Genomic DNA, 17,562 nt, shown 5'->3' on the forward strand with positions numbered 1-17,562 from the left:
TTGAACTCCTGGGTTCAAGTGATCCACCCACTACAGCCTCTCAAAGTGTTGGGATTACAGGTGTGAACCACTATGCCCAGCCTAATTTCTAAAAATTTTAAATTAGCTTGGTGTATACCCCTCTTTGGGAAAAGGGAGTTATGGAATGCAACTCCTTAATGAGAAAAGCTGAGCTGTTCATGAAGGGGTGTCAAGAATTTGTGCCATACTTCCAGGCGCGGTGGCTCACACCTGTAATCCCAGCACTTTGGGAGGCCGAGGCGGGCAGATCACGAGGTCAGGAGATCTAGACCATCCTGGCTAACACGGTGAAACCCCGTCTCTACTAAAAATACAAAAAATTAGCCGGGCGTGGTGGCAGGCGCCTGTAGTCCCAGCTACTCGGGAGGTTGAGGCAGGGGAATGGCGTGAACCTGGGAGGCGGAGCTTGCAGTGAGCTGAGATGGCGCCACTGCACTCCAGCCTGGGCGACAGAGCAAGACTCTGTCTCAGAAAAAAAAAAAAAAAAGAGTTTGTGCCATACTTGGGCTTAGTTATACACAGTTGACTAAAGTGCTAACATATGTTTATACTACACTCTCCTGGTCCAATTTGATTCTGGCACTGAAACAAGAGGTATCCAGGTCAGGTTGGCAAACAAAGGTAGAGAAAGGGCAATTTAAATAGAAGAGAGAGGGAGGGCACAGTGGCTCACGCCTTGTACCCCCTGCTCACTTTGGGATTACAAAGTGCTGTAATCCCAGCACTTTGGGAGGCCGAAGTGGGTGGATCACAAGATTAGGAGTTCCAGACCAGCCTGGCCAATATGGTGAAATTCCATCTCTACTAAAAATACAAAAATTAGCTGGGCGTGGTGCTGCGCACATGTAGGCTGAGACAGGGGAATCACCTGAACCCAGGAGGCAGAGGTTGCAGTGAGCTGAGATCACACCACTGCACTCCAGCCTGGGCAACAGAGGGAGACTCCGTCTCAAAAAACAAAAAACAAAACAAACAAAAAAACAAAAAATAAGAAGAAGAGAGAAGTAGCATGATTCCAAAGAGAGAAAACTGGCTGAACAGTTAGATTTTGATGCTTGGCCGGGCACAGTGGCTCACGCCTGTAATCCCAGCACTTTGAGAGGCCGAGGCGGGTGGATCACCTGAGGTCGGGACTTCAAGACCAACCTGACCAACATGAAGAAACCCTATCTCTAGTAAAAATACAAAATTAGCCAGGCATGGTGGTGGGTGCCTGTAAACCTAGCTACTCGGGAGGCTGAGGCAGGAGAATCACTTGAACCCAGGAGGCGGAGGTTGCAGTGAGCCAAGATCATGCCACTGCACTCCAGCCTGGGCAACAAGAGTGAAACTCTGTCTCAAAAAAAGGAAAGAAAAAAAAAAGATTTGGATGCTTGTCCTGGTTAACGATGGTTATGAAGAAGCCACGCTTTCCTTTGTTCATCTCTTCCAAGGTTCAGTAATAATAAAGCAGAGCATATATTTTTAAATTAATCCTTTGGAACTAACAGTGTATTTCCCAAAGAAACAACGTCATAAAAAGGTGGTTCGGCCAGGCTCAGTGGCTCACGCCTGTAATCCTAGCACTTTGGGAGGCCAAGGTGGGCGGATCACGAGGTCAGGAGATCGAGACCAGCCTGGCTAACACGGTGAAACCCCGTCTCTACTAAAGATACAAAAAAAATTAGCCAGGTGTGGTGGTGGGCGCCTGTATTCCCAGCTACTCCGGAGGCTGAGGCAGGAGAATGGCGTGAACCCGGGAGGTGGAGCTTGCAGTGAGCCAAGATGGCACCACTGCACTCCAGGCTGGGTGACAGATCAAGACTGTCTTGGAAAAACAAACAAACAAACAAACAAAAAAATGTGGTTAGCCTGGCCTGTAGTGCCAGCTACCTGGGAGGCTGAGGCAGGAGGATTGCTCAGTAAGGTGGCAGTGAGCTATGACTGCACCACTCCACTGCAGCCTGGACAACAAAGGGAGACCCCATATGTAAAAAAATAAAAAGGTGGTTCATTTCTCAGATTATCCTCCAGGAACCTATATAAATCCCAACATAGCTAACATTACTTTATATTTTGCAATGGGAAATATAAATATTTTTGCAATATTAATGAATAAGCAAAACAGAAAAACCAAACGAATTATTGTGGAATTTTTAAATAGAAAACATTTGATTAAAAGAGGATTATGGAACTCAGGGTCGGAGAATATGAAAGAATTACTTCTTGCTACTTTTGATACTATCTGAAGTTAATGGCACTGGCTCACAAACAGAAAACAGCACGAATGAGAAGGGGGAAGAAAATATGAGCTGTGTTTTTTCTTTCTTCTTTCTTTTTTTTTTTTTTTTGAGACCGAGTCTCACTCTGTCGCCAGGCTGGAGTGCAGTGGCACGATCTCCGCTCACTGCAACCTCTGCCTCCCGGGTTCAAGCAATCGTCCTGCCTCAGCCTCCCGAGTAGCTGGGACTACAGGCGCATGCCACCACGCCCAGCTAATTTTTTGTATTTTTAGTAAAGACAGGGTTTCCCCATGTTGGCTAGGATGGTCTCGATCTCTTGACCTCATGATCCGCCTGCCTCGGCCTCCCAGAGTGCTGGGATTACAGGCGTCACCTACCGCCCCGACAAGCTGTGTGTTTTTAAGGAAGATGATACAACTAGTGTTTCCGAGGGTGAAAAAATGGGCCAGGCTGGAGAAGTACAATAGCACTCCGAATCAAAGGGAGAAGGGAAGAAGGGTGAGTGGCCAGCCTATTGGTAGGGGGTCATTAATCTACATTCTAGGAGGTTAGGCTGGAAGTTCGTCCAGAAAATAGGTCTGAGGCAGTTAAGTCCAAGGGGAGGGGTGGCACAGATGTTCAAAGCAGGGTCAAAGATTCAGGGTATCAATCCTAACAGGGCCAGAGGAGGTCCAAATGGAAAAGGGCTGGTTGGAGCCCAAACTCAGGGAACTCAAGATTGAGATTTACAGTTCATTCCAAGACACTTGAGACCCCTCAGCTCCTGGGGACAGGATCCATTCCAGAGGGTAGTTGAGGCCAGAGTAGCAGGGCAGGTGGAGGAACTAGGGAAAAAACTGTAGAGACAGCCAGAGTTAGAGAATGGTGGGAGGAAATGGGTCTAAAGTTGGTGTGCTGGGCCGCAGAACAGAGAAGACCCTCAGAAGGAAAGGGCAGCAGAAGGGAGGAGGAGACCTGAGAGACAGGGCGGATCTCCGAGCGGCACCAGGGGGCGCGTGCGGTTCCCGGATAGTCTTGTTGATTTCCAGGCCTTGGCAGTGGGCGGAGGAGGCAGGAAGACAATGGCTCAGCCTTTAAATTGGGGCTGGGGTGGTGTTTGTAAACGACATTAAACACACTACCGTACTAAAGGGTAGCCAAATCATCTCATCTCTCTGCTTCCTGGTGTCATTAATATCCTAGGCACTAATATTACTAGGCTGGCTAGTGGTGACAACTGAGAGGCCAGGGAAGAAGCTTAAACGATGACAAAAGATAAAGGCAGGGAAACGCATTAACACTTTTTTTTTTTTTTATTTTTAGAGACGGAGTCTCACTCTTACTGCTCAGGCTGGAGTGCAATGGCGAGATCTTGGCTCATTGCAACCTCTGCCTCCGAAGTTCAAGCGATTCTCCTGCCGCAGCCTCCCGAGTAGCTGGGACTACGGGCGCCTGCCACCAGCCCAGCTAATTTTATGTATTTTTAGTAGAGACGAGGTTTCACAATGTTGGCCAGGCTGGTCTCCAACTCCTGACCTAAGGTGAACCACCCGCCTCGGCCTCCCAAAGCGCTGGGATTACAGGCGTAAGCCACCGCGCCAGGCCAACACACACAAAGAGGAAAAAGTGTGCAAAGTCAAACTGTGAGGAAATAAAGACGGAGAAGCAAGTCCAGAAAGCACCTCGTTCAGGTTACGTGACAATTCCGGGGTGGCCTGTGTCCCTCTCCCATCTCCCTTGCTAATGCAATACCTACAGGGGAGCTGTGCTTCACCAACACACACAAACGTAGGCTTGGCTTTTTGGGAGCAGTCACATGTGAGCTCATTTTTACCAAACATTAAATAAAAAGCATGGTAGAATTTGAGGATGCACTTTAAATCATCAAATAGTTCCAGGGAACGACAGAGCAGAACTTTGGGGTTTTTTTTTTCTGTGCCAGGAGAGTGGTGGGGGGCGGAGGAGACCCTTCTTAGAAGATGATGTATTTTGAGATTACTAGATTCACAGAAGATGCACGTGAATATACTCTAACCATTTTAAAAAAAGTTTCTGAATGCTGCCTTAAAAAATACAACAGGTTATTATCATAATAAAGTGAGGGGGAGTGGAGGGGTAATTATCCAGACAGCCCATTCCAAAATCTATCATATAAATTACCTCCAGATTGTACAATGCTTAAATGTAGAAGAGGATCTTTGAGTTTAACCCTCGTACACTTTGTGATTGTGCCTGTCACTCAATAAATAGTTGATTAATTTGGCGGACGCGCCAGGAGCAGTGTTTCCTGAGAGGTGGACCACCGAACTCAGAGGCGGCCCTCTGAGACCAGCAGGATGCAAGTGCAACGACCAATACAAATATCTGAGCATTCAATGGAGTTTTTCCAAACTTCTAGCCTGTTTCTGGGGTGATTTTTTTCTTAGGATTTAGCAGTACTCCACCGCGCTACAGCAGTTAGCATTTCTAAAGCACACACCTCAACACCCTTCGGCCGCAGCACATTCAATCCCTCCGCCGGGGCGTGCGGGTCTCCTCCCCTCCGAGTACACTCCTCGGCTTCCCGGTCTCCTCTGCCCCATCCCCCAGCCTTCCAAGCACATTGTGCGCACTCTTCCAGGCAGCTCTTTCAGCGGCCGGGCAGTAGCAGGGCTCCGAGCCCGTCTTCTCCGGGGCGGTCACACGTGTCCATTCCCTGGGGTAGGGGAATCGCTCTTCCCGCTTGGCTGCTGATTGGTGCCTCCCCCTACCCCACCCTTCCCGCCGCTCTCCGGCCTCCATCCTACTTCGTTCCAGCTCAATCAGCCCCACCGCCTTCTTCCCTCGGAGAAAAAAGCCACTTCAGAGCTCCTCGGGCGCCGTTCTCTGCTGGAGTAAAAGCGTTAAGAAACAGGTGGAAAGCACTTCACTTCTCTAGGCTTCATATTTCTAGGGTGGACAGCCCGCTCCTGCTCCGGCTCTGCCCTCGGCATCAATAATAACTGAACTCCCACACGTGCATGTTTCTGTATCTAGCCCGACCGAAAGCACCACCCCGCGGGCCCTTTAATAGGACGCGACCACTCAGGCCAAGTGGGGGTGGGAGAGCTCCTGGCCGTCCTCCCTCGGGAAAGCGCTTCAACTCCCCAGTCCCAAAGCCCTGGAGGACGGAGGGCGCCGCGTGAGAGTTCTCGCGGGGGCGGCCTGCGTCCCCTAGGTCCAGCGGATCTGGGCCCGGGGGCGCGCGCCCCGCCCCTCCCCCTCCCTGGCGGTGCAGCTGTCCGGGCGGGGGTGGGGCGGGGGCGGGGGTTGTTGTTGTGGCGCGGGCAGCCCCGCCCCCTCCTCGTGGGCGGCCCCTCCCCCAGGCCCCGCGTCCGGCCCCTCCGCCCCTAGCCCCATCTGTTTCCCCGGGGGGGACTCGATTATATTGTAGGGGACTGGGGGCGGCCGCCGCCGCAGCCGCAGGATGGGGCGAGCGCGCGGACCCCGCGGGCAGCCGCAGCCGCCTCAGTAGCTCGGGCCCCCGCGCCGCCGCCCCCCGCCCGGCGCCCGCCCTCGGCTCCTGCACTCGCCGAGCGGCGGCAGCAGCGGGAGGAGCGCCCCGCCGCCCCCGCCGAGGACCGCGCGGAGGCTGCGGCGCTGCCGCGGCGGGAGTCCCAGGTCGGCGGGCAGAGCGCGGGCAGCGAGGGGCCGCCGCCTGTGCCGCGGCGGGGAGATGTGCCCGGAGGAGGGCGGCGCGGCCGGGCTGGGCGAGCTCCGCTCCTGGTGGGAGGTCCCGGCCATCGCGCACTTCTGCTCGCTCTTTCGCACCGCGTTCCGCCTGCCCGACTTCGAGATCGAGGTGAGTGGCCGCGCGGGCGGGAGGCTGCGCGCTGCGCCCCCTGCTCCCCCTGCCCCGCGCGGGGCGTCCCGGGCCGTCGCGCAGAGGGGCCGGGGCCCGAGGGATTTCGGCCGGGAGTCGGGGGCCAGGAGGAGGGCGCAAAAGGGCAGGAGGGCGGGCGGGGGCCCCCGGGCTCTGCCCCGGGTGCCGAGGGGCGTCGGGCCGGGGACGCCGGCTCCTGGGGTGGAGGAGCAGGCGCCGCGAGGGCGGGGCGGGCCCGTGCTTTTGTGGGAGTGGGAGCGGGACCCGGCGACCCTCCCGGGACTTCTCCGGTGGGCTGGGGCTGAGTGTGGGCTCGAGGGCTGCGCGCGCTCGCCGCCCGGTGCCATTGAGGCGCGAGCCAGCTGCTCCGGCGGGGCCGGGCGCGGAGGGGGGGGGCCCGCGCGGGATTAACTCGGACCCGGGCGGGAGTCGGCCGCGGCCGGCGGGGAGGGCTAGCCCCGCTGTGGCGGGCGGGCGCGTGGCGGGGGCTCCCGGAGGCCCCAAGCTCCCGGGAGGCGCTCCGGCCAACTTCGGGCCGGTGGGGACCGGGCCTGGGCGCGGGGCTCTGGAGGTGTGGAAGGAAAGTTTGGGACTCCGTTATTCTTCCACAACGTCCTTCCTCCCGTAATATCCAGCCTCTTTATCGCGGGCCTCGGGAGCCCTTGGAGTTGATCTCGCCACCATTATCCCCCCGGGGGAGTGCGGAGGACGGGCTGGCCATTCTGGCCAGGCCAGAGGTGTTTTCCAGCCCGGGGCTTTGTGATAACTGGGCCGAAACCCGAGGGTCCTGGAGCGCGGCGGGTGGCGGGAGCGAGCGGAGCGCGGCGCACACGGCGGCCAGGCATCGGCCAGCCCAGCGGCAGCCCCCTTTTTCCTATTTTTATTTTTATTTTTGGAAGGAGCTGAGAAATAGTCAATTGGTTGGCAGGTTGAATTGTCTTCTCTTCTATGGCAATATGTGTCGTGACTTTTCACCTTTTGCCTTTGGACAAAGGTGAATGGCAACTGCGTTGGTCAATTTTTGTTTTCTGTTCTGCGGATGGGTTCGCCGACGCAGTAATCAAAATTAGAGCCACTCTTTTGGAAGAGCAAATCGTTGTTGTTGCCTCCCCAGCCCCACGGATCTTACTTTGTGCCATTTTCGGGTTGATTTTAACTCGTTTATTCCAGAGCTCTTTGCCTCACCTTTATTTTTAGATTCAGTCGTGTTTGCTGAAATATCAGTTGCTTCTTCTATGAATGAAGTGTGGGAACTTGGTCTTGTCGCAGTTAATGAAATCAGGAAAATAAAAAGATCAAAAGGGTTGGGGATGGGAGAATGAAGAGGAATGTGGACAGATAGTCTAGGGCCACTCACTGATTTTTGGCGATTCTTAGTCCCTTAAGCTGATTAAAACAATGTGAGGAAATGTGGGCTTCTCCACTTTTTAGGAAGAGGTAATAACTTGGGCATTTTACGCGGCGCGACAGCGTTTGTTTTCAAAGTTTGAACATGAATGTAGCAAGCATAATTTTATTAATGAAAATTTTCTTGAGACAACTGTTAATATTGACGAAAGAAGAGAAACAGAGCCACGGAAGCTAAAGAGTTGGGAATCCTAAAGGTCAAGGGATGTTTCTCAGTTACTCTGATGTCCTGTGTTTTCTTTCAGTTGGTACAAAATCGTGAGTAGTTTAATTATATCCTGCAGTCAAAATGGTGGCTGTGGTGGGAGGTGCCGCCTGTGACAGGGCCATCTTGGGTGCGGGTATACTTGCACCTAGCCCCTTTTCTTCCTTGCGAGATAAAGTTGAGGTGGTGCTGGGATTACGAGTTCAGAGTTTAAAGACCCATCTTAAAAATATTGTTGGAAAAACTTCATGTCTCAAAATCCATGTATTCCCATTTTGTTGATGAAAAACTAGAGGGAACTCATTTTGCCTTAAGTACTCGCAGCATATTTACAGTAACCTGTAAATAACTTGTCTTCTGTTATAAGAAATAAACTTGTGGTTTCTGAGAATCAGCTGGTTTAATTCCTAAAGGAGATGTAAACTGATTAAAGAGGTCAAATTTATATGTATAACATGAAAAATCACTGTAGTTTACATGGTGAATAATCAAGGCTATTTGATATGACTGCCCTCTCTTGACTCCTGTGTTTCTTGGAAATGACACTTTTTTCGGACTAAAATACATGCTGTTTGAAATACATGCAACAGAAATGAATATTAGGCTTCAAACATGCAGGTTTCAAGAACTATCCACACTCGTTTTTATTCGGAGATGTTCAGTCAATGGATAACAAAGTCAAAGTGACTTTTCTCACCTGCAGTTCTTGTCTAATCCATCTCAGGTATGTTTTGATATGGCTAATGGAAATTTTAACTTAAGCTTTTCAGTAGTTATCAAAAATTAGAATTTTATTGGAAATGATTATATGTCAGATTAAAAAATTAAGATATAAGAATGTATTTTCTCGGCGCGGTGGCTCACCCCTGTAATCCCAGCACTTTGGGAGGCTGAGGAGGGCGAAACACCTGAGGTCTGGAGTTCGAGACCAGCTTGAGCAACATGGTGAAGCCCTGTCTCTACTAAAAATACAAAATTATCTGGGTGTGGTGGTGGGCGCCTGTAATCCCAGCTACTTGGGAGGCTGAGGCAGGAGAATGGCTTGAACCCAGGAGGTGGAGGTTGCAGTGAGCCGAGATCATGCCATTGCACTCCAGCCTGGGCAACAAGAGTGAAACAACGTCTATATATATATATATATATATATATATATATATATATAACGTCAATATATATATATATATATTTTTTTTTTCAGACTTCTTACACATTTGACCCGTTGACAGTGCAGAACTTACTGGAAACACTGTCAATTCTGATTCTCTAAGTATACATAAATTATTTTATTTTTCCAAGGTGATTTTATTTTAATCTAATAGTTTATTGACCTGACAGTTTGAAAAACAATCCCTTGGTTAGACTTTATGATGCAGTGGAAGACCCTTTAAAAATAAAAAGCAGCTGGGTGCCGTGGCTCACGCCTGTAATCGCAGCACTTTGGGAGGCCGAGGTGGGCCGATCACCTGAAGTCAGGAGTTCGAGACCAGACTGGCTAACATGATAAAACCCCGTTTCTACTAAAAATATAAAAAATTAGCCAGGCATGGTGACGCGCTCCTGTAATCGCAGTTACATCCGTAGGCTGAGGCAGGATGATTGCTTGAACCCTGAAGGTGGAGGTGGCAGTGAGCCGAGATTGTGCCATTGCACTCCAGCCTGGGTGACAGGGCGAGACTCCGTCTCAAAATAAATATATTAATTAAAAAATAAAAAATTCAAATGCTGAGCCATACCTGTGAGGCCATGTGGAAGGGCCCTACAGTCTTAATTTTCTGCAACTTTAAAAGGTAAAAATGATAAATAATAGCAAGTAGTAGAAGTTGGATATCAGTTATTTCAGGAAACCAGTTTTCACCTGTGGGAAAGATCTCACCAGGCTGAACTGATGGATTTATAGAAAATTTAGGAAGCAGAGTCCTCGAGGAAAAGTCCTCAAGGACTCTGCTTCCATTTATCTAAAGTGAAGCAATCTCTAAGACAGGTGAAGGGCTGGCAGGATTCATGCCCCACTTCTCCAGGAGATTAAGACCTTCCACTTAGAAAACAGTCCCAAAAACGTGGATATTTTTATTTTTGTATGTATTAAATAAAAAAAATTTTTTTTTTTTTGAGATGGAGTCTCACTTCGTCGCCCAGGCTGGAGTGCAATGGCGCGACCTCACTGCAACCTCCACTTCCCAGGTTCAGGTGATTCTCCCGCCTCAGCCGCCGGAGTAGCTGGGACTACAGGCGCGCACCAGCACACCCTGCTAATTTTTGTATTATAAAAAACCTTTTTACTCTGTTAATCAACCTTGAATATACAGGATTGCTTTAGAAGAGTCAACATACTTGATTCTTGGTTTTAGACAAGAAACCTGTCAAGTCTATAATAGTAATGCCTTATCTCAGTTCAAAATTCCTAGTTGTAAAAATACTACAAAAAATTACATAAACCTGAAAATTATCATAAAATATAGGTAAAAATTAAAACCACCCATAGTCACCAATCAGGAATAAAAGTTAACTGTTAACATTGTATCATTCCACTCAGGGATAAAAGTGATTCACTGTTAACAAACTTAGAAATTCCTAAATATGCCCCTGGTGTAATTGTTCTGTAGGTTAGATGTTTTTACTTTTCAGATGAGATTGAGGTATAGCTGGAAAACAGATGAATGACACTGAATTCAATAGTTGATATAAACAGATGAATGACACTGAATTCAGTAGTTGATATCATTAAGCCCCTACTTTGTGGTTAACATGGAACTTGGAGATTTACCAAAAAAGCTCTTACCTGGCCTCCTTTGCCTCAGAAGATTATCTGTTAATATTTCAGAACCAGCAATTTTATACCACTTGAGTTAAATCAAGTATTTTATAATTGTTTAACATTCTAGTGGCTTAGGTTGGCTAAGTTTTGTTCTGATTCAAGAAAAGAAGAAAGGCTAATTGACCTCTCCAAGATTTACTACTGTTTTCCCCCTAGCCAAATGCCCTGTACAGTAAATACAGTGTCTCACTTGAGTAAGGTAAGAGAGGACAGAATGATTTTCAGTAATAATGATGGATATGGGGCTGCATTGGTGTCTGTAGGTGGCCATTGCAAAATGGTCATGTAGAATTATTTGAATAGTTTGTATAGTAGCAGCATGATCAAAATAATCTGTCCTGTCTACCTTATTTCCTGAGTGTCCTGCTTTTGAGTACTTAATCCTTTGCCTTCTTTGTGTCTCCTTCCTGGTTGTGTTTGTACGTGGGTAAGATCCCTTACCTAATCAGCATGAGATCTGGGGGCAATATTCAGTTTCTTGAATTCCACCCTTGGTGCATCCTTGAAGAATCCAGCCCCTTAATCAAGTGCTGAATGCATGGATTGTTAAACATTAAGTAATAGAAATAGCTAAAAGAAACTTGTAAGTACATCCATCGTATCAGTGGTTCCTAAACCTGGCACCAGGGTAGGAGACTTTGTTTTGGTGTACATGTGTGCACTTTGCTGGAGGAGAGGGCCTATTGCTCTCATGACATTCTGGAAGCAGCCCCCAACCCATACGAGGTTAAGAAGCCCTGAACTGTATGAAAGAGTAAGTTGGCCCCAATTAGGGGTTCAGAAGCCTACTTTCGTGACACAAGATGTGCCGCACTAGGAGTTAGGAAACTTGTATTCTGATTGTGCTGCTGTAACTGACTGATTTGGGGCAGGTCAAAATAACGTCATGATAAATGACACTGCGTAATACTTGGTACATTTTCGAAATGTTACCCCATTTTCTCCTTAGCTGGCCTTAACCCCATCACCATGAGGCAGGGGTATTCTCATTTTACAGATGTGGAAGTTGAAAGTCTAGAGAGGCTAATGCTTGCACAGGGACTCTCACTTGGATCTCAGGTTCTTTGAGGCCAAATTCTGCCTGTTTTTGCCACATCGCACTGCTTCTTCAGTTCTTATTATCTTTAAAATGAGGGGCCAGACCCATATGTAATGGCCAGATTCCACAGTGCACCTCTAGAGTTCTTTGGCTTTTAATAGTGTAGGGTACAGAAGATTTTTTTAAAAACTTCGGAACTAAGTACAAAGGGACAAATTCAAGTATTCATTCATTTATTTCAGCAAACATATATATATAGATATATATATATATTTTTTTTTCAAGTTGGAGTCTCACTCTGTCGCCCAGGCTAGAGTGCAGTGGCGTGATCTCAGCTCGCTGCAACCTCCACCTCCTGGGTTCAAGCGATTCTCCTGCCTCAGCCTCCCAAGTAGCCAGGATTACAGGCAAGCACTACCATGCCTGGCTAATTTTTGTGTTTTTAGTACAGACAGGGTTTCTCAATGTTGGTCAGGCTGGCCTCGAACTCCCGACCTCAGGTGATCCACCCACCTCGGCCTCCCAAAGTGCTGGGATTACAGGCATGAGCCACTGCGCCCAGCCAGCAAATGTTTATTAAGCATCTACTACATTAGGCGGTGTACTAGGTGCTGATATGGTTGTGAACATAATAGAAAAATACCTGCTTGCTTTTTAGTGCAATGAGACAGACAATGTATATAATGTCAAAAGGCCCCAAGTAGAGTGGGGTGGAGGCTTGCATAGGGCCATGGTGAGGTGTAGATTGTTGCCGTTTAAAACAGGGTGATTAGTAGGGCCTCTCTGAGGAGGTGAGTGATTTAAAGTGATTTTTAAAATAGTCTTTTGTCGCTGGTGGCTCACGCCTGTAATCCCAGCACTTTTGGGAGGCTGAGGCACGCGGATCATGAGGTCAGGAGTTCAAGACCAGCCTGACCAATATGATGAAACCCCGTCTCTACTAAAAATACAAAAATTAGCCGGTTATGGTGGTGCGCGCCTGTAATCCCAGCTACTCAGGAGGCTGAGGCAGGAGAATTCCTTGGAGCCGGGAGACGGAGGTTGCGGTGAGCTGAGATCGCGCCATTGCACTCCGGCCTGGGCAGCAGAGCGAGAGCGAGACTCCATCTAAAAAAAAAAAAAAATAGTCCTTTGTCACACTAATCTATTTAATGTAACATACTAGAGGATAAAATGCCTTCTGAAGATTCAGGATCCGCACCCTCTCCAAGGAGGAAAGTCCAAGAACAGGATGTGAATTACAGAAGGACAGATCTGCACAGGCTAAGATCCTGAAAGGAGAGAATGTGCTATCATAATGTAACTCTTTAAAAGTGAATACCAGGTCCCCTTTCTATTTATACGCACGCTTTGAAAGGAAAGGCTTGCTGCTTTATTGTGTGTGTGTGCCCACCATGTGAAGCTTCAAAGGCAGTTGGGATCTTCTGCAGTTTAGAAGGGGCAGCCCCTTCTCATCTCTGAAGGGTGGCCTGCATTAGCACATGGCTCGCTTTGCAACGGAAGTTAAGTTGCCTAATTTTCTGGAACACAGTTAGGAAAGCCTAAAATACACCTTGGCAGCATTCAGTACTACCGATCATCTGCCCCTTTAATCAGGGGAGCTCAGTGTGGAATTCCATGGTGTGCTGGGGCTCAGAATGCAGTGCGCTTGGCAGAGTGTGGAAAACTACAGTGCAAAGGTGGTTTAGGTAAAAATGTGGTGTGTGGACAGAGCCAAAGGGGAGCTTCGAAGTACATGGTCTTAGATGTAGTTGATGTGACTAAACACATTTTCTTTGTTTTTTTTTTTTCTTTTTTTTGAGACGGAGTCTTGCTTTGTCGCCCAGGCTGGAGTGCAGTGGCGTGATCTCAGCTCACTGTAACCTCCGCCTCCTGGGTTCAAGTGATTCTCCTGCCTCAGCCTCCCAAGTAGCTGGGATTTCAGACATGTGCCATCTGCCTGGCTAATTTTTGTATTTTTAGGAGAGACGGGGTTTCGCTATGTTGGCCAGGCTGGTCTCGAACTCCTGACCTCGTGATCCACCCGCCTCGGCCTCCCAAAGTGCTGGGATTAAAGGCATGAGCCACCACTCCCAGCCTCTAAACACATTTTCAAAAGGCAATCAGAAGGCTGGATTGTGGGCCCACCTGTCATTAAGTTGTGTTCTTAGGCAGATGACTGTGGGTTTCAGGTGCCCCATCTATAGACTCAGTGATTCCTAGGTGTTCCTAGGTCTAAAGTTCTGTGATTCTAGAAATGTTTCTCAGCACGCATAACACTTCTTAACTAATCTAGAAAATTGCTGACTCACCAGTTAGGGTCAAGGTTAGGATCCATGTCTTACAAATTAATTACATACCAAGTGAAAACTGCAAATCCATACTTGGTGTGGTTGCAAATTATAGGAATTTTTTCTTTCTCTTTCTCTGGCATCTTGTCTGCAAATAAGCTACTTTGAAAGTAGCTTTTGAGACTTGAAGATTGACATTTTCACTATCTCTAGTGTCCTTAAAGTGACCTAAGATTTTGTGCTTTGAGATTTTGAGGAATTCTAGAGGTTGAAGGCCTTGAATTATGTGATTCTTATTTCATTTTTTTTTTTTTAAAAACAGTATCTCACTATGTTACCCAGGCTGGATTTGAACCCCTGAGCTCAAATGATCCTCCTGCCTCAGCCTCCCCAGTAACTGGGACTCCAGGCACATCCCACTGTCTTTGCCTCCCTTTCACTTAGTCTGTTTCTTATATCTCATGTCATCAGTAGCTAGAACTCTGAATAAGATCCACTTACAGCTTCTGGCTTGTGGTTTGCCTTTCATTTGCTATTACAACCTTTTCAGATGGCTGCTACCCTCCCTCCATATTTGCATATTTCATGGGATGCTGTCCCTTGAATGCTTTTATTATGTCTTTATATTAGCCTCTAACAAATAACAGTCAATTTATATTGGAAAACTTGGGGACAGTCATTTTTCAGCAGCTCTTAGGATTGAGAAAGGAATGAATGACTGAGCTCCAGATTCCGTGTTCCTTTAATCCTCTGGATTTCTCAGCCTCAGCACTATTGATAGTTTGATCTGAAAATCTGTTGTGGGAAGCTGTTATGTGAGGAATGTTATATGCATTTTGTTTTGTTTTGTTTTGTTTTTGAGACGGAGGCTCACTCTATCGCCCAGGCTGGAGTGCAGTGGCGCAATCTCGGCTCACTGCAACCTCTGCCTCTCGGGTTCACGCCATTCTCCTGCCTCAGCCTCCTGAGTAGCTGGGACTACAGGTGCCCACCACCGCGCCCGGCTAATTTTTTGTATTTTTAGTAGAGACAGGGTTTCACTGTGTTAGCCAGGATGGTCTGGATCTCCTGACCTCGTGATCTGCCTGCCTCGGCCTCCCAAAGTGCTGGGATTACAGGTGTGAGCCACCGCGCCCGGCGGTTTTTTTTTTTTTTTTTTTTTTTTTTAGATGGAGTTTCGCTCTGTCGTCCAGGCTGGAGTGCAGTGGAGCAATCTCGGCTCACTGCAACCTCCGCCTCCCGGGTTCACACCATTCTCCTGCTGCAGCCTCCTGAGTACCTGAGACTACAGGTGCCCACCACCATGCCCGGCTAATTTTTTGTATATTTAGTAGAGACGGGGTTTCACCGTGTTAGCCAGGATGATCTGGATCTCCTGACCTCGTGATCCGCCTGCCTCGGCCTCCCACAGTGCTGGGATTACAGGTGTGAGCCACCCCACCCGGCCCTCGTTTTAAGATGTTTAGCAGTATTGTTAGCCTCTGTGCTCCAGGTACCAATAGCACCCCCAGTCATGACAAATAAAAATGTCTCCAGACATTGCCAAATGTCTCCTGGGGGGTGAAATTGTCCTGCCTGAGAGTCATTACTTTAGTGTGTAAGGTAGAGATGACTTTTCAGTGTTGGTCATTGTGGAGAAGGTACACCATATGTGGGATGGATGAGTTTTTCCTTGTGATGGGCATTTTTCCCCCTAAATGCAAACCTTTAGTATTTTTGTTTATGTAAATTTAAGGAGATTAAAGTTGCTCCCAGATGTGAATGTCATCAGCAGTTGTACATGTCACAAACCTGGGAAACAGATGTTTTGTTAATTTTTTCTTTTTTTGAGACAGAGTTTTGCTTTTGTGGCCCAGGCTGGAGTGCAATGGCGCGATCTCGGCTCACTGTAACCTCTGCCTCCCAGGTTCAAGCGATTCTCCTGCCTCAGCCTCTCAAGAAGCTGGTAGTACAGGTGTGTGCCACCACACTCGACTAATTTTTGTATTTTTAGTAGAGACGGGGTTTCACCATCTTGGTCAGGCTGGTTTCGAACTCCTGACCTCCAGTGATCCGCCCACCTCAGCCTCCCAAAGTGCTGGGATTACAGGCGTGAGACCCCACGCCTGGCCTTGTTAATTTGTTTTTCTTTCCTGGAGTGTCATTTAAGGAAAGAAGAGAGTTTGGGGCTAGTAGGGAGGGAACTGCGAAGCTGACTGAGGCTGATAAAGAAAGGCCTTCCCCTACAAAAGGCCTCCCTGAAGCAGGGCCTGGCTGCCTAGTGCCGCAGGGAGGAGGGGTGAGGGGTGTTTGTGCTGCAGCCTGGGGCTGGAGCGGCTGCCATTGCCTGTCAGGGCGCAATGCTCTTGACAGATCTCTTGAGCATTGCGCAGTGGTGTACTGGGGAGGGCGTTATCCATGACCAGGTCAAAAGTTCAGTGGGACCTACGTTGAAGGTGTGTGTGTGTGTGTGTGTGTTTGTGTGTGTGTGTTTGCGATATATGCATATGTAAAGTTCATTATTCCATCAGAATTTTCAGTGTAGAACACAGCGACCACATAAGCTTGAAGCTGCTCTAAATGTTTTTTAATGATTTTTCATGTTTAATTTTGCTCTCAGCAAGCATGGTGAAATAGTTTATGGATTCAAATAGATTTTTATTTTGGTTTGGGGAGAAAATGGTATTGTGAGTGTGACTCAAGCAGTCTAGTGCACTGTGAAGGGCTTTGAGCTTCTTGGAAGAAAGATACCATAGAACTTCAAGGAAATGAGATCACTTATCTGTGGCTTTTGAAGATGTTTTTCATTGAGTGTCCATCTCCAAGTCCTTCTTTTCCATCTTGGGGTATTCAATCCCCACAGAGACCCTGTGTCTTGTTTTTTATTCTTTTTCTCTTTGACTGGGAACTAAGGTCTGACCGTTGTTTCTTTTTGTTTTCACTTCTACTCCCTTGTGCTCTACTCATGCCCTAGGGTTTGTTCTGGGCATCAGTGGAGGAGGGGTAGAATTTCTGGCCTGGATCAAGGTGTTAAATCCCAGAATTTGTGTAAATAAGTTGGTGTGAAGTCAATCAGTTCTACAGCCAAACGCAGTTTTCTCCTCTTTAGAGGGCAGATGACTCCTCTTTAGAGGGCAGATGACCCCTCTGAATAATTGTCTCATGTGTTCTGTTTTGTACTTCGTTAGCCATACACTCATTTAAAATGTAATACGGTTTATGCAAAAATATATAGAAGATAGTATTTCATTCTCCTTTTTTAAAGTCCCTGACCTCATGTGGCCTTTACGAAAGACATTGGCCGGTTTAAATGATGTCATATGCGTCTAAGTTTCACACTGGAATGGTCAGCTTTTAGCTTTGGTTCTACAGCCCAGACTCTTTATGAGCTAAATCAGGTCTACTTTTTCCCTAGGGTGGGTTTGCTGGAGTGACGTGTGACTTGGCATTGTGTCACTGAGGCATGTGGCCACCTGAATTGAATGTGTGAGTGGCTGTCAGAACAGACTGTGTGTACCCTCCCTTGCTCCTCCCCACCCATCACCTCCAAAAGTAAGTGAAAATAGAGGAAGCCATGGGGCCACAATTAAGCTCACTGCTTCACGTTTTCAATGTTGAACTTTTAAATCACACCCAATTAATAATTCCTGAGAATGGATAAGTTCTTAGAATTGAAAAATGCTATTCAGCAGTCTTGTTGACTGCAAGAGTGTTTTTTTCTCCTGGCCAGTTCCTTTTAATGAACACCCCTACCCTGAGTGTTCATTGTCTCAGCAACAATGGC

The 17,562-nt window shown here is 47.9% G+C and overlaps 1 protein-coding gene across 5 annotated transcripts in view; it reads left to right on the top strand.

Moving 5' to 3' along the window:
- Positions 1 to 5,524: 5,524 nt before the first annotated feature.
- Positions 5,525 to 17,562, top strand: part of CECR2 (CECR2 histone acetyl-lysine reader) — a 195,328-nt gene continuing 183,290 nt past the window's right edge. For 3 of the 5 annotated variants that reach the window (XM_055253240.2, XM_055253241.2, XM_055253239.2), the window contains exon 1: positions 5,526 to 6,042. In XM_055253240.2, the coding sequence (XP_055109215.2) occupies positions 5,917 to 6,042 (126 nt within the window). In that variant the 5' untranslated portion in view covers positions 5,526 to 5,916. Of the gene's footprint in view, positions 6,043 to 17,562 lie in introns of all 5 variants that reach the window. The other 2 variants (XM_055253237.2, XM_055253238.2) reach the window with 1 other exon arrangement.

Source organism: Symphalangus syndactylus, chromosome 18 (genome assembly GCF_028878055.3).
Source record: "Symphalangus syndactylus isolate Jambi chromosome 18, NHGRI_mSymSyn1-v2.1_pri, whole genome shotgun sequence".
Taxonomy (NCBI): Eukaryota; Metazoa; Chordata; class Mammalia; order Primates; family Hylobatidae; genus Symphalangus; species Symphalangus syndactylus.